The sequence below is a fragment of the Aulostomus chinensis genome, chromosome 5 (assembly GCF_037954235.1).
Source record: "Aulostomus chinensis isolate RoL2024-O1b breed Wild chromosome 5, RoL_Achi_v1.0, whole genome shotgun sequence".
In the NCBI taxonomy this organism is placed as follows: domain Eukaryota; kingdom Metazoa; phylum Chordata; class Actinopteri; order Syngnathiformes; family Aulostomidae; genus Aulostomus; species Aulostomus chinensis.
Window position 1 is genome coordinate 27843141 of NC_141324.1, and position 17159 is coordinate 27860299.

The 17159-nt window shown below is 46.4% G+C and overlaps 1 protein-coding gene across 5 annotated transcripts in view; it reads left to right on the forward strand.

The window, feature by feature from the left end:
- Positions 1-16020, forward strand: part of kcnq3 (potassium voltage-gated channel, KQT-like subfamily, member 3) — a 57979-nt gene extending 41959 nt beyond the window's left edge. For all 5 annotated transcript variants that reach the window (XM_086204392.1, XM_086204396.1, XM_086204395.1 and 2 more), the window contains exons 8-16: positions 46-141; positions 219-313; positions 1252-1278; positions 3953-4152; positions 4662-4767; positions 5857-5988; positions 6069-6164; positions 6441-6528; positions 7373-16020. In XM_086204392.1, coding sequence (XP_086060518.1) covers positions 46-141; positions 219-313; positions 1252-1278; positions 3953-4152; positions 4662-4767; positions 5857-5988; positions 6069-6164; positions 6441-6528; positions 7373-8059 — 1527 coding nt within the window. In that variant the 3' untranslated portion in view covers positions 8060-16020. The remainder of the gene's footprint in view (positions 1-45; positions 142-218; positions 314-1251; positions 1279-3952; positions 4153-4661; positions 4768-5856; positions 5989-6068; positions 6165-6440; positions 6529-7372) is intronic.
- The last annotated feature ends 1139 nt before the right edge of the window (positions 16021-17159 follow it).

The window sequence follows — 17159 nt, forward strand, 5'->3', positions numbered from 1 at the left end:
AAGTGGAGGGACGCCCGTCAGTCTTGATCCTCTTTGCGGCCGCAGGGAATCCTGGGTTCTGGTCTGGCTCTGAAGGTCCAGGAGCAGCACCGACAGAAGCACTTTGAGAAGCGCCGGCATCCAGCTGCCGGACTCATCCAGGTGAGTTTACTGACGCGCCGTGACGCTGCGATCTCACAGAAACGTCCCGTCAACTTTGACATCTGCTCCGTCTCCAGTCGGCCTGGCGGTACTATTCCACCAACCCAGTCAGGGAGGACCTGATCGCCACCTGGAGATTTTATGAAACCATCATCTCTCTTCCCTGTTTTAGGTAAACAACACGACCTCATCGTTGCTGTTCTCATGTTACATGTTTCTTGTTCACCTGAACACCGACCGTCATCCAGGATCAGTGGAACAAGAAACGGCCAGATGTTGTTTCCCGTGTTCGGCTCGCAGCGACGGGCATTTACGTTTGTTTTTATTGGTCTCTTTATCGACCCTCTCGTGCCATAATTGACAAACATCTGCCATGAGTCCAGATGCGGCTCCCACGTTGATGAGTCGCAGCTACGTTTCCAGAAGCGTGAAACCAGCAGCTGATCTTCAGCCTTCTACCTTCGTCGAAGCAGAAAGTCTGTCGTTCCAGGGCAGTGCGGACTCAGACAGCCTAAATTCAACAACCGTCAAGGTCCCCGAACCAGAACTTCCTGGCTCTCGTGCAGAGAAGCATTGTGATTGGCCCAGACTCCTTCAAGCAGCCCAGTAACTGCTGTCTGGGAGAGAAATTCAAGTTCAAACAGAACAAACGGCTGCTTTCAGTTTAATTCCGTGATTATTTTTTTTCATGAACTCTGTCTGTCATTGATTGAAAGTTGCTTTTAAATATCAAAAATATCATTTGATAAGATAAAAGTCATTTGGCATGATCCCGTCGTAAAAGTAGGCGGGCCCAGCCTGTTAGGCCCACCCACTGCCCCTCATCTGATCCACAGGCTCAACAGTTGGCGTCTCAATAATCAACACGTCAACTTATTTTCCATCAGTCGCCAAGTCAAGTTCTCCATGTCCAAGTCAGAAGCTCATATTTCTTGAGACACGTTTGGCCGACGGCTCACCTCCGGTGACGTCACGCTTCACCCGGCGGCCAGTTGAACTTTGATCAACTTAAACGTGGTTTTAAGAGCGAGGCGGTGGTTCAGGTGTGCTGTTGGCTGAGGCTGGAACTGTTCTCTCAACTCTTCTTCTCTCTTCTCTCTGCGTGTGAAGGAAGGATCACCTGGAGGCCATGGCCAGGTAGGTCGCTGCACGCGCTACATCAGTGGAGGCTTTAATTACCCAATGTGCTGCTGCAACCCCGCCCCCCTCCACCCCATCTACTTTTAAATAGCTTCCTCTATTAATTCAGCAGGCGAATAAATCTCACCGCTAATGGCGGCTGTAAATATGCGAATGGAGATGTAAAACTCCCACTCTTCCACTTCAGATACTTTGATGGCGTTTAGAGATTTTTTTAGAAACCTATTAGTGAGTCCATTAGTCATGTTTCCATTATGAATGACAGCTCAGATGAAGTAATTAGAGGCCCAGATGAATTTCCCTCCATCGCCCTGATGGGCGTTAATGAGTCGCTGCGGCGAGGATCTTTGATTCCTCCCGTCCTCAGAAACCATGTCACAAGTCCCTGTAGCTCGGCGCTTTGATCTACGCGCCACATTTTAGACCCTTAAAGTTCTTTTCTTCATCTTTAAAGATTGTTGTCAGACATGATGAAGGTTTTTCAATAAAACCAGACATTTGTCAGAATCGACCCATTAATGCATTCGCAGTTATGGCCGCCACCGGGGAGTTCATGGTTCCACTTTTCATTCCTTGAGAAATGAATGTTCTCTCTCCCCCCCCCCCCCCCCATAGCTTCCATGTCATGTGACCGATGGACCTCAAATCAGACCTTAAGACTCGATGGGAAATACAATATGCCTTTTTTTAACGTTTTGTGGTCAAGGTGAAATTCTAATTTCTGATCATGACTTAAAACCTAGTGGCGCGATGGTGCAGTGGTCAGCACTGTCGCCTCACAGCAAGAAGGTTCCGGGTTCCAGCCCCGGCTGGAGCACGGGGTCTTTCTGTGTGGAGTCTCCATGTTCTCCCTGTTCCTGCTGGGTTCTCTCTGGTACTCCAGCTTCCTCCCACAGTCCAAAGACATCAAGAGGGACCAGGTTAATCCAGACTCTAAATTGACCGTAGGCGTGGCTGAGAGAGCCAATGGTTGTCTGTCTCTATGTGTTGGCCCTGCCATGGACTGGTGACCTGTCCAGGGTGAACCCGCCTCTCACCTGTAGTCGCTTGAATAGGCTCCACCCACCCCCCGTGACCCTTAACAGGAATAAGTGGAAGAAAATGGATGGATGGATGGACTTAAAACCTGATCACCAAGACATCCTGACCTGTTGGACTGAGACTCCATGTAGCTAATTAACGGTAGCAGTGGTTGTGGTCTGAGGTTGGCGGCGTGACAGCGCAGCGGTGTGTTTGGGGAGCGTTGTGGGTGATGAGCAGCGTGATGTTTTCTGTTGTGCTGCCTCGTTTCCACGGAGCTGTGGGATAATCACATCTCATTTTCTGCTCTTTATTCAGCCAAAGAGAGATTCTCTCTTCCTTTAAAGCTTCCTATTCTGCAGCCTCTCAGCACCGTAATCTGCCGGCGAGGCCACACAGAGGCTCATATTGTGTCCTGCTGTGGGAGCAAAGTCTCTGAGAAGCCTCCATGTTAGGGAGGCATCGGCTCCAGTTACCCACCCCCCAGCCCCAGGCTCCTCCGAGGCACACAGGAGTCTTATTTTACCTCGGGAGCTCTTGTCTTCCAGCTGCCAAGTGATGTCAGTCATTAGACAATGGAGAAGAGCAGTTTCCTGAAGGCTTTTTGAAGCTTCCTCCCTCCGGTGGAGCAGCATTGTTGCCCAAGGCGGCCGACCGCCAAGACTCGTGAGACGAAGCTCCAACTGGACGAGACTGAAACTGGAGGAAGAAGTTCACACAGAAAAGAAAAGTCTCCCTGCGCTGCACTAAGAAAGCTGAGACCCAGGCTAGTTAGCTTAGCACAATGACAGGTAGGGGGTGGGAAGTGTTAGCATAGCTCCGTGTTAGCACGATGAGGGTTGCGTGTAACATTGGTGATGAATTAACAGTTTAAAATATTAGAATCAGGGCAGCACGGTGGTGCAGTGGTCAGCACTGTCCCCTCCCCTGTCTGTCTGTATAGAGTTAGCATGTTCTCCCTGTGCCAAATCACAACAAAAGCCATCTCAAGGCACTTAACACAAAGAACACGTCTAGAACCTCACTCTTTAATGCAGATGAAAGAGACCCAACATTCCCACATGAGCGTGCACTCGGCGACGCTGGCGAGAAAAAAAACTCCCTTTTAACAGGAAGAAACCTGAGGCAGAACTGGGCTCAGAGTGGGCGGCCATCCGCCTCGACCGACTGGAAGAGCGACTGCTGCTACTCATCATGATGATGAGGAGGATTCCTGCTGGACCCACCAGCATCCTGCACCTGAGCTGGCTGATGCTAACGCTCCCCACCCACGACCAGTCAGACGAGCCTCTACCTTCTTGTCTGTCTCTGGGACGATGGACAAGAAGAGACTTTCCCTAAAAGTGGGTTGTGTTCCTTTTCAGACACAAACTAGAGAACTCAGCTGATTTTACAGTTCAGTGTGACACTTTTCAGTTGTGAGCACCAAATAACTCGTTACCCTGATGTCGGTCAATAGTCATAAACAGACCCACCCCGAGTTCGGGGACAGCCGCCTTCATGAATTTCACCGCCCATACAGAAATTGCGGGAAGCTGTTTGGCCTCGTAAGATCATTGGAGAGATCGTTTATTTTGTGGTTCAAGGGCAGAAGTTGGTCATCAGCTTCCTGATCAAGTCTCTGTCCCCTGCCTCTCGTCTTTGATTTCAGCCAAAAAATGAGTTTACTGGAGCGCGTTCGCCTTCCCAACGCGAGGCTGTCAGTGGGGACTGGCAGGAAGCTGACAGCCAACACCGACCTCATCGAGGAGAGTCCGTCCAAGGAGCCCAAACCTGCGGGCTTCAGTAACCGGGAGCGTTTCCGCACCGCCTTCCGCATGAAGGCCTACACGATGCGCCAGAGCTCCGAAGGTACGACGGTCACCCCGGTTCACCTGCTTGATTGTTCTTGAAGTACAGATCAAAGGTCAAATATACTCAGATGTGTCTACACTTCTGAAGTGAATTCTATCATTTAGACAGAAAAGTACTCGTAGCTTAAAGTAGTACTTCAACCAAAATGTACATTTCACCCCTCAAGTACTCTCAAAAAGGAGTTTCAACAGAAACGCACGATTGGAGTGAAGGTTTTTTTTTTTTAACCCAGAAAAATATTCAAATGTGATTATGAAATGTTTGGTCATTTTAGTGACACAGTTGGTTTGTTGTTTTTGAATGAATCGATAATTTTCTTTGTCAGATCTCGTACGGAAGGTGGGGAGTGTCTGCAGTTGAGCTGCATTTCAGCCGTTATCGTTGTTGTTTTTTAATCGCTACTGTTAGCGGAAGCCAGAAAACTCCCTCACAGTTACGAGATGGAAAACGGGTCTCTGGGAGTTTGCTGCGTTTTGTTGATGATCATGTGATCTGGTGTCCGTCAGACGCCGGAGCGCTGGCCGACCCAGCCTTGGAAGAGCGCGGCTTCCCCGCCGACATCCTGATGGAGGAAATGATCCCCACGCTGAAGCTGGTCATCAGGGCGGTCAGGTTAGCTACGCCCCTCACACACAATACAGCAAAGTGGTGATCGATGGTGTCTGCTGGTGTATGATGGTGTGGACTGGGGTGTGATGGTGACTGATGGCGCATGATAGTGACTGCTGGTGTGTTCTGGTGTGTGATGGTGTCTGCTGGTGTATGATGGTGTCTGCTGGGGTGTGTTGGTGTGTGATGGTGTCTGCTGGTGTATGATGGTGTGTGATGGTGTCTGCTGGTGTATGATGGTGTGTGATGGTGTCTGCTGGTGTATAATGGTGTCTGCTGGTGTATGTTGGTGTATGATGGTGTCTGCTGGTGTGTGATGGTGTCTGCTGGTGTATGATGGTGTCTGCTGGGGTGTGTTGGTGTGTGATGGTGTCTGCTGGTGTATGATGGTGTCTGCTGGTGTATGATGGTGTCTGCTGGTGTATGATGGTGTCTGCTGGGGTGTGTTGGTGTGTGATGGTGTCTGCTGGTGTATGATGGTGTCTGCTGGTGTATGATGGTGTCTGCTGGGGTGTGTTGGTGTGTGATGGTGTCTGCTGGTGTATGGTGGTGTCTGCTGGGGTGTGTTGGTGTGTGATGGTGTCTGCTGGTGTGTGATGGTGTCTGCTGGTGTATGATGGTGTCTGCTGGGGTGTGTTGGTGTGTGATGGTGTCTGCTGGTGTGTGATGGTGTCTGCTGGTGTATGATGGTGTCTGCTGGGGTGTGTTGGTGTGTGATGGTGTCTGCTGGTGTATGATGGTGTCTGCTGGGGTGTGTTGGTGTGTGATGGTGTCTGCTGGTGTATGGTGGTGTCTGCTGGGGTGTGTTGGTGTGTGATGGTGTCTGCTGGTGTATGATGGTGTCTGCTGTTATGTGTTGGTGTATGATGGTGTCTGCTGGTGATACGTACTGGAGGTGCTAATGCTCACTGATGTGACTGTGATTGAACAACAGTTTCCAACAAAACCCTGCTCAGGCTAACAGACCTCTCTAGTGCTCCACGCTGGTACGTCAGACCTGAACGAGTCCATGAACGAGACCGTCTGACCTGCAGAGACTCACGGACATGCAGCCATTTTCCCTGCTAAATGTGAACTCGTTCTCTGTGGCAGGATCATGCAGTTCCTCCTGAATAAGAAGCGGTTTAAGGAGACACTGAGGCCTTACGATGTCAAAGATGTGATTGAGCAGTACTCTGCCGGACACCTGGACATGCTCTGTAGAATCAAATACCTCCAGACGAGGTGAGGACTAGCCATGTTCTGGACCATCACCCTCAGCGTCCATCTTTGTTCTGCTCTGAACCTGTTTGTCTTCCCTCCAGGATCGACATGATTCTTGCCCCTGGACCCCCCCTCACCCCCAAACACAAGAAAACACAGAAAACGCCCTTCACCTACCCGCCCAACCAGTCGCCCAGGTAACCAAGAGACACAGTAGCAACAAGACGATGGGGTCAAACCATTTTTAGTGCAGTGGTTTCATTCTTTGTCTTGTTTAATGTTTATATTTCCACATTCCATAGGCCGTAAATGTTTGAATTCTTTATTTTTCCACCTGGAAACCTATTGTCTTCTTTTTAGGAGTTTAAGTCTGAATAATGACAAATGTTATCACTGTGAGGTAAAGACTGATCAGTGCTCTCTAGGTGTGATGTGTGTGTTGTCCTGGTCCACTCAGTGTCCCTGTGTTCCAGGCACGAGTCCTACCTCGCCAAAGCCACCTCCATGCCCGATGCCGAGGACCAAAGCATGATGGGTAGATTTGTCAGGGTGGAGAGACAGGTGAGGATGAGGAAGTCACTTTCTTACTTGTGAGATGATTTCTTTTGGGGGGGTGGGGGGCAACATTGGCCAACCGGGAGCACGCCAGGGAGGTTGAGGGTGCGTTGGCGCTCCTCGTCCAGGAGTTCATCATCAGCCATGATGTCACAACCATCTGATCTTGATGATCCTGTTTATAGGGTGTCGATCTTGTTGGGTTTTTTGTTGTTGTTGTTGTTGTTTTTTTAGGAATCTTTTGATTTTAAGTCAAAGACATAACCACGGAAACACTGACTGAACCAGTCACCTGATATTATTTATATTTACTGACATCGGTGACAAGTTAGCCAGCAGAGGTAAAATTGTCAGTTGGTCCCAAAACGTAGCATTTAAACAGCGCTTGGGGGGTTGCAGTGCCTCATGGGATGAGTAGTTCTTCCACTCTCAAGATGATTACGTCTCAGTCACCGGTCGTCTTGGTTCCTGTTTCTTGTTCCTGCTCAGTGGAGGAACTGAACAGGTAGCTTACTTGTGAGGCCACTCTGAATGTGGGCAGAGCCCAGCCCAGGTCCCGAGTCTCCATGGAAACAGCACAATCTGGACTAGAAGAAGAGTGAGCTCAAACTTGACTTCAGTGCAGTAGGTTATGATGTCATAAACCATCAAAAATTTAAAAATTGGGATTTCTTTCATAAGCGTAGAAAACATGGATTTAGTGTAACGAACATGAGTGAGTACTTCCAAGTGTCACCGATACTGCAAAAATGCAATATTGCTACTCGATGTTGGACGTTAAACTCAGCTGCAGACTTCTGGCCTTCAGAGCAGTCGGGGGTTGATGTCTTCGCTGCTGTTTGTGTGGCAGGTGGAGGACATGGAGAAGAAGTTGGACTTCCTGGTGGACATGCACATCCAGCACACCGAGCACCTGCAGGTGGACTCTGCTGGCGCCGCTCACATGACCCTGGAGTCCTGTGACCCCACAGGGGCTGGCGAGATCCGACGGGTGTTCCTGGACTATGCCGAGGCGTTCCCCCACATGTCGTACGACGTGCCGGCCAACACAACCTACCACTACTACACGAGAGGGGGGAGAGGAGTGGGGGAGGGGTTGATGGGAGGAGCCCGCCTAGTTTCAGAACACCAACCCCACCAGTGCCTCCCGCAGGCTGCCATCCCCACCTACACCGAGCGTCCCACCGTGTTGCCCATCAGCTCCCTGCAGGACTTGTCAGTGGGGCTGGGCAGGACCACAGGGGGGCCGGGGGGTGACTCGCCGCTCTCCTTGCTGTCGGTGAACCATGAGGAGCTGGAGCGCTCGCCAAGCGGCTTCAGCATCTCCGGGGAGCGGGAAGGGGAAGATGGGGAGGATTTATCGATGCGGGCAAGGGTGGCGATGGGGGACGGCAGTTGGACGAGACCAAGACCTAGCTACCTGGCGGAGGGGGAGACAGATACGGACACGGACCCCTTCACACCCAGCGGTGGTCCCCTGCCGCTGTCCTCCACGGGGGAGGGATTTGGTGACGCTGTGTGGAACACGCCGCCCTGAGAAAAGGCAACACAGGAACTTGCGACTCTGAGTTAAGACCTTAAATCGAACCCATGCCTCTAAACCCACAGCAGTTTGGGTTCCAGCACCACCTCTGGACATTTGGAGGACAGGTGGGTCTCCTGTAATCTGCCTTGATGCTGCAAGTGAGGTCACTGCGGCTGCTGCCTCCGATCTCATCAACCAACCGCCCTCCAGACAGAGAGCCATGGCACTGCGACACCCGGAGAGGGGAAGCAGACGTTTGTAAAGTCGACTCTGTACAGCGCACTCACACGCAAGTTTAGCTCCAACAAAAGAGACCATGAATATACGTCCTATATACACCTGAAAGCTTTATCGCTGCAAAGCACTGCATGTAACGCATGCGATCTTTAGTGTAGACACTGCAGAGGTCAGGATATCAGGAAAGAGAAGAAGAGATCGAATGGATACGTATACTTGCTATGCCATTTTTTCTAACACTTATTTTTTTATATGAATACATTTCCATTGTTTTTGCATGGTTTGCATGATGGTGCACCATTCTAGCGGTGAGGGAGCGTGACACTGGAACCAAAAGTCTCCTGTCTCTTTGTTGTTTGGCGTGTGTGTGCGTGAGTGTGTGTGAGAGAGAAAGGGGGAGGAGCTTAGGTAACAAAACACTGGTACGTTTTGCCATTTTTCTCATGTGGTGCGATAAAACCTTTGAGGTTTAGTTGCGAGTTTCTGATGTGGTCGTTGTTCCCACACCGCTGTGATGTCCACTGGTTTGTCTCCACTTTATTCTGAAGGAAATTTAAAACAGTAAATCTCTGCTGCTTTGTTGGCACATGAATTCAGGGATAGGAAGAAACCGACAGGCCGAAATCGTCTCCGAGCTTCTCAACTGCTGGATGTTTAGCTGATGATGCAATGACTTATTCAACTGGTTGTGAAGGCATCGCTGACCCGACCTTCGCACCTGCACTTTCCCGTATAGAATCGAACAGAACTATTATTGGAGAGAACCTCCAAAGTCCTGAATGACGACGTGTTTGATCCTGTGATTTCTATTTCCATTTACTCAAAGTGCCAAACTTCACAAATGTTTCAAGTATTCGAATACTGAGCTCAGACTTCTACCAAAAAGCTCGATTTATCAAGTTCTTCTGGTTGTAAGGCAGTTCTTGGTTCTAGAGCAGGTCCTGGGCCCAGTATCAATAGGTTAGCGTTTGAAATACTGGGCCCCAGAACCTGATCTAGAATTAGAACCGGCTCATGTCCGGGGCTGGAGGCCGATTGTCATGGCAACGCAGACCAACTAAAACTTTCGTGCAGTGCATCACTAAAAGGCCGAGGACACATGGAAACACGGAAGGCTGAAACATTGTAGCTTAAACGGTTTAAGGGAATTCCCTCCAGAAAGAAACCAAAACTTCAGTTTTATTTTCTCCCAAAAAGAGAAGTAATTTCTTGGTTCGTTGAATGTAAATGTTCTACCAGGTCAGATCCAGAGAGTTGCAGCTGACGCGAAACTTGTTTAGACTCCAATCCGATTCTTTTACAGTAATATTTCAAAGCAGGGGCTCTCTCGTCTTACGTATCATTCAGACATCTATTTTAATCCAAAATCTATTAAATGCAGATTCCATTAAATTATATGTGTCCTAAACTCGAGAGCCTCATCCCAACTTCTTGATTTCACAGCGAAAAAGCTTGTGAATTAATCAAAAACATTTTTCCGACGTGTTGATCAATTAATGTAGAGAAAACGTGCGTGTTTGTGGGGAGTCAGGATTTGACCTTCTTCACACTCTGAAAGTTCTTGAGGGACGTTGACGAGTCTCTGATTGGCTTTCTTACCTTCATTGAAAAGAGTGATTCTTTTTTTTTTTAACAAAGGAAACACAAGCCTGAGCATCACTTACTGCAAAATAAAGCTTTACAGTTGATCACACATAGGCCTAAAATCGTATTTACTACTCTAGATTTAGAACACTGATACTGAATGTAATATCTGAAAACCAACTATATCTACACACATGGATTATTACAAAGTTAAAGCATGTTCAAACACCTTTGGAGGCGATGAATCAGTTTACAGGAGAGCTTCCATGTCGGGCTTCAACAGCAAAACAGTTCAGAGTCCTTTAAAGGAGGGGTACGCGCCGCCTGACTTGGGTTTTTTGTTTTTTCCTTTCTTTTTACGTATTCTTTGATTTTCTTTTTTTCATTTTTCAAAAGAAACACGATATACAAACAGTACGTTATAAATCTGTGTAAATCTTTTTTTTTTTTTTTTTTAATCATTCTCTGATCACGGACGCTCCCTCCTCGCTCCCTCTCGCCCTGCCCAGAAAACTATGTCACTAAGTAGATCAGCGACGGTCACAGATTGTTCTAGCTCACAACCTACGTTCATAAATTACCGCAGATATAGCCTCTCTGCCTAGCTAGCAAAGTCGGCAAATGGGCTTCTTACCTGTCCAAAAGAAAGGCTGCTGCTTGGGCGTCCGTAGCTAAACCTCTTGATTCTTTTAGACTCCTCCAGCGAGCAAATGAATCCCCGAGAATCACTCGCGATGCCCCGAGCCTTTTATCCTTCTCCCTCTTATCTACCGGTTGTTCTACAAGAGACCTTTTTCTTTTTGTTTTCTTCTGGCTCCATGCTCGTCCTCCTCATGCTGCTCACCGATCCAACAAGATGTTGATACCCGCTTTACAAGGCTTCCGCGTCTCAGCCTTTTGACTGACGGCTGAGCTGCCCAAACAGGTGCATTCTGGTTTCGGCTGTTGAATGACAGCCAAACGGCTCCAACCAATCTAACTGGTCGCAGTTTTTGATTGGGTGGAGGTAAATTTGGCCCTGCATCCTTTATGCATTAGGGATTTTGATGCCTCCTTTTTAAAGTTTATTGATTGCCATCAAGACTTCATGACAAATTCAGGGATTATAACAAAAAATACATAGAAATCTGGGAGCCTCCCCCTCCTTTAACATCTACAAATGTTGGATTTTATTTGGTTATTTTGGTCCATTCCTGGATTATGAATGAGAGAGGAAGAAGAAGTTTTGTTTCTTGATAGTACACAGTTGAAAAAGAAAATATAAAACACAAAAGGCTATACAACATAAGACTGTACCAAAGGCATATAAATCTTTATAGGTTTTTTTTTTAATTATGTTTAAATTGATTTTCTTTTATTGATGCTCTGAAGCAATGTGGACCTTTTTATTTAGTTCATTACGTCAATTCAGTCACTGGTAACATCTGCAACATCAGCTTACCAATTTGCAGCAAATCGACTCTGTAAATTAGGAACAAAAGGGGCTCTAACATTGAGCCATGAGGTACACCTGCGGCGTAGAGTATATTAGTCAGGTCACCCAGTGTCAGCTGGGATAGGCTCCACCCCCCCAACCCCCGCAACCCTTGACAGATAAGCGGTACAGAAAATGGATGGATGGTTGAAGCCTGATGAGGAAGCAGCTTCTGACTGATAATCAAGGTGGACCAAACACTTATCGTTATCTATTCAACTTATTGTATTACTGTAATTATTACTTATCTTCTGCTACTGAAACCCATTCAATCATATATGAAAAGCTTTACTACGAATTATCTTGCAACGATGTGGCAACATCTAGATAGAATGACGTGATGCTATATCCCTGTAGACGTTCATTCATTGTGCCTCAGAAGCAAGAAACTTCAGCTGGTCTTTCTCCATTTAGAGTCCCGCGTCATCCCACCAAATCAACTTCGCCAGATTTACGAATGTCAACTTGTTTCCTTCCGTAGTATTTTGTCGTTCTCATTTTAGAACTCGCTGACAGTACAGTCCTGAGTTCATGAAGTACCATTTTGCAACGCTCTCAGCTGATTGCAGCTGATCAGAAATGAAAAGGGTCAGTTTATTTCACCTTTGTGTGTTTTTTTTTTTTACTGTCAACTTGAAGTGTGCTGTAAATGTTGTGTCCTACTCTAGTTGGGTTAATAATTTAATGTCTGACTGCCAGAATTGTTGATTTAACACCAGTGTATTTGTTGCCCTGCACATCAAACCAGTCGATTGCTTTCACTTCACTTACGCCCGCTTTGCTTCCTTTCTAAATTAAAAAAAAAGTACTTTTCTTCCTTTTTTTAAATTAACGGACATCCATCTGATCACTTGAATATCGCTGGAAATAACTATGTAAAAGTATCAGCATGTTTATATCCACATGGTAAATTACTGTTACCAGATAGTCAATTGTCTGTAAACTGTTAAAACTGAATAAATCGTCTTCCAAGACACTGAAGAACACTGGAAAAAGTGATGCTAGCGGAGACAACTGACAAAGGTTTTTCAGATTCACGCATAAAATTTGTTCTTCTTATCCTTCTCAGGAATGAAGTCCGGGTCACGATGTTATTTAATATCATCAGTGCGAATGAACTTGTTCAATTTGTTTTCAAGAATCCCATTTTTCTTGATGAAGTCAATGAAAAATCAAAAACACGTTGTTGTTGTTGTTTTTTTAACCTTTTCTCGTTACGGAGCAAAAATTGCGCGGCTGCCGTTCCCGCGGTGTTTCCAGTGCTAGCATTACTTTTTACAGTGGAAAAACTGATTTAAGTTTCGGTCCACACATTGCAGTATGCGACTTATTAGAGGTTTAGTTTGTTCAAGGAAAATACACCCCCAAGATGGTGGCACGTTCATGTTTTACCAGGTGAATGTGTTCATTTTGGTCAGATATTATTGAATTCTCCGGGGACGTCCTCATATTAACGTCCCGGCTCTTTCGTCGATGTCCATCGCAAAGAAGCTTGTTTTTTAGAAAAAGGGGTCAAACTATTGTTTGTCGTTTGAAACGATGGTTCTTGACCTTCTGCTCAAACTCCAGATCTTTTCACTCTAAACTGCTGTCTGATTCTGCTCAGGGTGAACATCTCCTCTCATTTGGCTTTTATAACCAACAATCGTTTCCCCGAACTGGAGGTTTTATACACGAACCTTCCGCCTTTACTACCAACTGCACTGACAGGTTTGTAATGTTTCTGATTTAACTCTCACAGGGGGAAACATCCATGTGACGATTACTGTTACGACCAGAAATGCTGCTGCTCTCCCGGGTCACTGCTCAATTCAGGAAGTAGATTCATCAAATATCCTAATATTCCTTTTCAACGCGATCAAACTGAGTGTCTTCTTGTCCTTGTTTGGCAGCAGCGGTTGTTCAGCTGTGACTTGGTCCATCGTTTGGTCTTGTCAGCACTAAGATACTCAAGTGATTCTTTAAACATACACTCGCCCAGAAGAGCATCTCGGAAACCGTTTGAGAAGGTTCAGGCTCTTCCAAAAGAGACCTCAGGCCCCGTTTACACCCGGCGCTAAAAACAGCACAGGTGTAGGTACACCCGAGATGCTCTGAGGACTGATGAACCACCTTCAGAGGTGGTCAGAGACCCGCTCTGACCTCACTGGACAAACGTGTAAATGCGTATGTGTCTGATTCATCCACAGAGGTGGTGCTTACTGGCTGTGCGTGGCGGGAGGGGAGTTTCATCATCATCCATAGCAAAGTTTGTGATGCAAAAGTTAACGGTTCGTAAAACAAAGGTAGAATAAAAAAAAAAATAAAAAAAAAACAGCTGCTTTCGTCAGCATTCCAATTGTGGAGGACAGATTCTTCTCCCACTTCCAAAACCAAGCAGAAGTCCACCAACAGCACAACTTCGTCCTTTTACCGGCGCTAAGGAGGAGGCGTCGTAGCCCGCGGCGGGAAAATGTTCTTGCAGACGTCGAGCAGAAGACAGAGGCGCTTTAATACCAGATCCAGATGTAGGTTCAAGCGCTACCTGATCGAGGTCCAGTCACAAAAACTTGTTCTAATACCAGGTGTGAAGAGAGCCTTCGTCGGTCAGATAAGAACTCTGCAACCTGCTACATAAAGAAAAAAAATAAAGATAAGAAGCCATTTTTGGTGTTTAGCAGATCTGCCCCCGCATGTAGTGGGTTCTTCCTCGGCCTGCACCACACCCCTCCACCAGGTCTGGTGGAAGTCGGCCGAGTGGTTTTGATGTTATGACAAATCGCACACAAACTAGTGAACTCGTCACTCCAGGAGTGACCTCATCAGATCCAGATCCCTCCCCACATTGAATCAACTGCTCTTGAATAGAACTTCCGTCATCCCACCAAATTGAATGAAAATCCATCTTCAACTTTTTGAGTTATCCTGCCAACAAACAAGCCAACGCTGGCGACCACACGACCTCCTACTCGGAGGCGAGGGAGGACAGACCCTGGAGCAGTCTGTCGGTAGAAGCACAACGACAAGATGACCAAATCAGCAAGTCTGACACGTTTCTGGTTAGATGTAAAGCCAAATTTGCGGCGTTGCAGCTGTAGCGTAGTGTAGCCATCCCACCTCCCTGAGACAAGCCCTCGGTCTGTTGCTCATCTTTTGACTAACAAGTGCTAAAGAGTTTGCTGACATCTCTGCTGACTTCCTGCAAGCTGCCATTGTTGCTGCGCCTGTTGCCTGGTGAGGTAGCAGAAGACCCCGAAACCCCAAACGTCCTAGGAAGTTCTAAACGTAGACGTTGAGTGTATGTTTAAACACGTCCCTCAATATGTTGCGAACCGCGCTGTTCTGGCATTTCCACGTTTGAAAAACGACCAGCAAGACCAAATCATGTTCCGAAAATTCCTCTTGAGTTGAATCGAAGTCCAAACACATTTTCAATGTACAATGTGGGTTTTACTACTTAAAAAAAAAAAAATTCAGATCGAATCCTCCAAAGCCATAATCCATACGAAGCACGTGTGAACCTACAGCTGTTTCTGCCCTCGTACATGTTTGTCTTTTACTTTCTCAACTGCGTGTTTGTGTGAACTCAATGAAAAGGAGCACTTTACGGCATCCGTGTAGTCAAGAGGGCAATATAGTGCTTGCTGTGATTATTCTGTTGAGTACGGTTGTATTCTCTGTAACTGCATACTGTACCAAGCAATGCACTGATTGATACTTTCAACATAACCTGTAATTTTATGGACATTTTGATTGCTAAAAAATTATTTGTGCCTTGGCCTTTTACAGTACAGTTGTAATGTTTAAACGTATTGCTTTTTATTTTGGTCGTGCTTTTCTTGCTCAGGCTGTCAAAAACGCTCCACAAAGCTGTCGGTAATTTCAGACGTAACGCTGCATTTACACCAAAAACAACAACAACAACAAAAAAGCTACATGCTAGCTAGCTACTGTAGCCAGCAGAAAACATTATTAACATTGCTAGAGTGAACTAGCTTCGTTAGCTTCAGCACTGCTAGCTTCCGTTAGCTTCTACACACACACAGGAGTTCCTATGACTTTTGATAAACATTCCTCACTGTAGAGAGGTATTTGAAAAATGGTGCCAAAACCCAATAAGGCGTCGCATCTATAAAAGTACTGCTAGCTTTATAGACAAATATACACATATATAAAAACGGCGCCAAATAAGCTGTAAAAGTAGTTTTGCACTGTAAATCCTGTCGGCTGTGGACGAAAGCTACTGATAAAATGTGCAAACATGGAGGAGCAGGAAAGCCTTGTTCTTGTGTAAATGCAGCGTCACACAATCGCCACAACAAACGAGACGAGGAGATATTACAGACAGACTTGTGCGAGCCAACTGGCAGCAGCTTATTTGGGTCAAAAACAGATTTGTTGTTCTTAAGTTTCATTTAAGGGACGTTTGGACAACTTTACACTAGTGGCCTTCAGAGCTGTGCATCATTTTCCTCATTCCAGTTCGAAAAAAAAAAAGAAAAAAAGAAACACTTGTCATTTCTATTCTGTATTAGACCACTTTGAATATTTTTGTTTTGATGATATAATATGCAAATGTATTCTTACTTGAGGTTTTTTTTATTGTTTGTCTTTTCAATTGCACCAGTTATTAATAAAGTATTGAACTGAAACTTTAAACTAAGTAGAGACAAATTACATTTATTTTTAATAATTCCCCAGAAGATGTGTTGCTCTGACGTCCAGTTACAGCGAAGGGTTTTGCAGTGAGTACTTTTTCATTGTCCAACATCCGCTTCCCTTGTCTCCGGGTCAGTTTCTGGTTAAATGTCCAAAGTAAATCTGTCGTTACCCGAAGATATTTATGTTCTATCGCATCAGATCCATCAGTAAATACCTGACCACATACACGCCTCATCCCTGACATGATCACTTCCTGTTGGACTCCAAGCACGCCTCATCCCTGACATGATCACTTCCTGTTGGACTACAAACACGCCTCATCCCTGACATGATCACTTCCTGTTGGACTCCAAGCACGCCTCATCCCTGAAATGATCACTTCCTGTTGGACTCCAAGCACGCCTCATCCCTGACATGATCACTTCCTGTTGGACTCCAAGCACGCCTCATCCTTGACATGATCACTTCCTGTTGGACTCCAAGCACGCCTCATCCCTGACATGATCACTTCCTGTTGGACTCCAAGCACGCCTCATCCCTGACATGATCACTTCCTGTTGGACTCCAAGCACGCCTCATCCCTGACATGATCACTTCCTGTTGGACTCCAAGCACGCCTCATCCCAATGCTCATTACTCATCCCAGAAGCAATGAGGAACGTCTTAATCTCAGCTCACTATATGACCACACTGGCACGACAACTGCAGATTACATCAGTTGATCATTTCTCTGCTCAATAACGATTGTCAAGCGCGCTCGTGGGTTCCCAGGCCTCAGCAGATGGTCCCTCCACTGCCAATTATCGCGCGCACCTGAATGTGAATGCCAAAGCGCCCAGTGAGCCCCGTCATGCTGGCCTCGCTCTCTCCTCGTATTCACCGATGTCCCCCTCGTCTCGTGTGTCTCTCCTGTGGCTTATTACAGACATTTACCAACACTGCAAAAAATGTCCTGGTCAACAGGAAACTCAGCTGATTCTTTCCAGGAGGAAATGAACAAATGTGACAAATACAACGAGACACCGATCAGAAAGACTTCTGACTTCCTGCATAACAAAGAGGTTCAAAGGTTAATTTTTTATTAAACACATTATGAGATCATCACGTTTGTAAGAGTGTTGCTCATTCAGCTTCTTGCCAGTCTTTCCAAGGCTCAAATCTAAGTCACACCTGTTT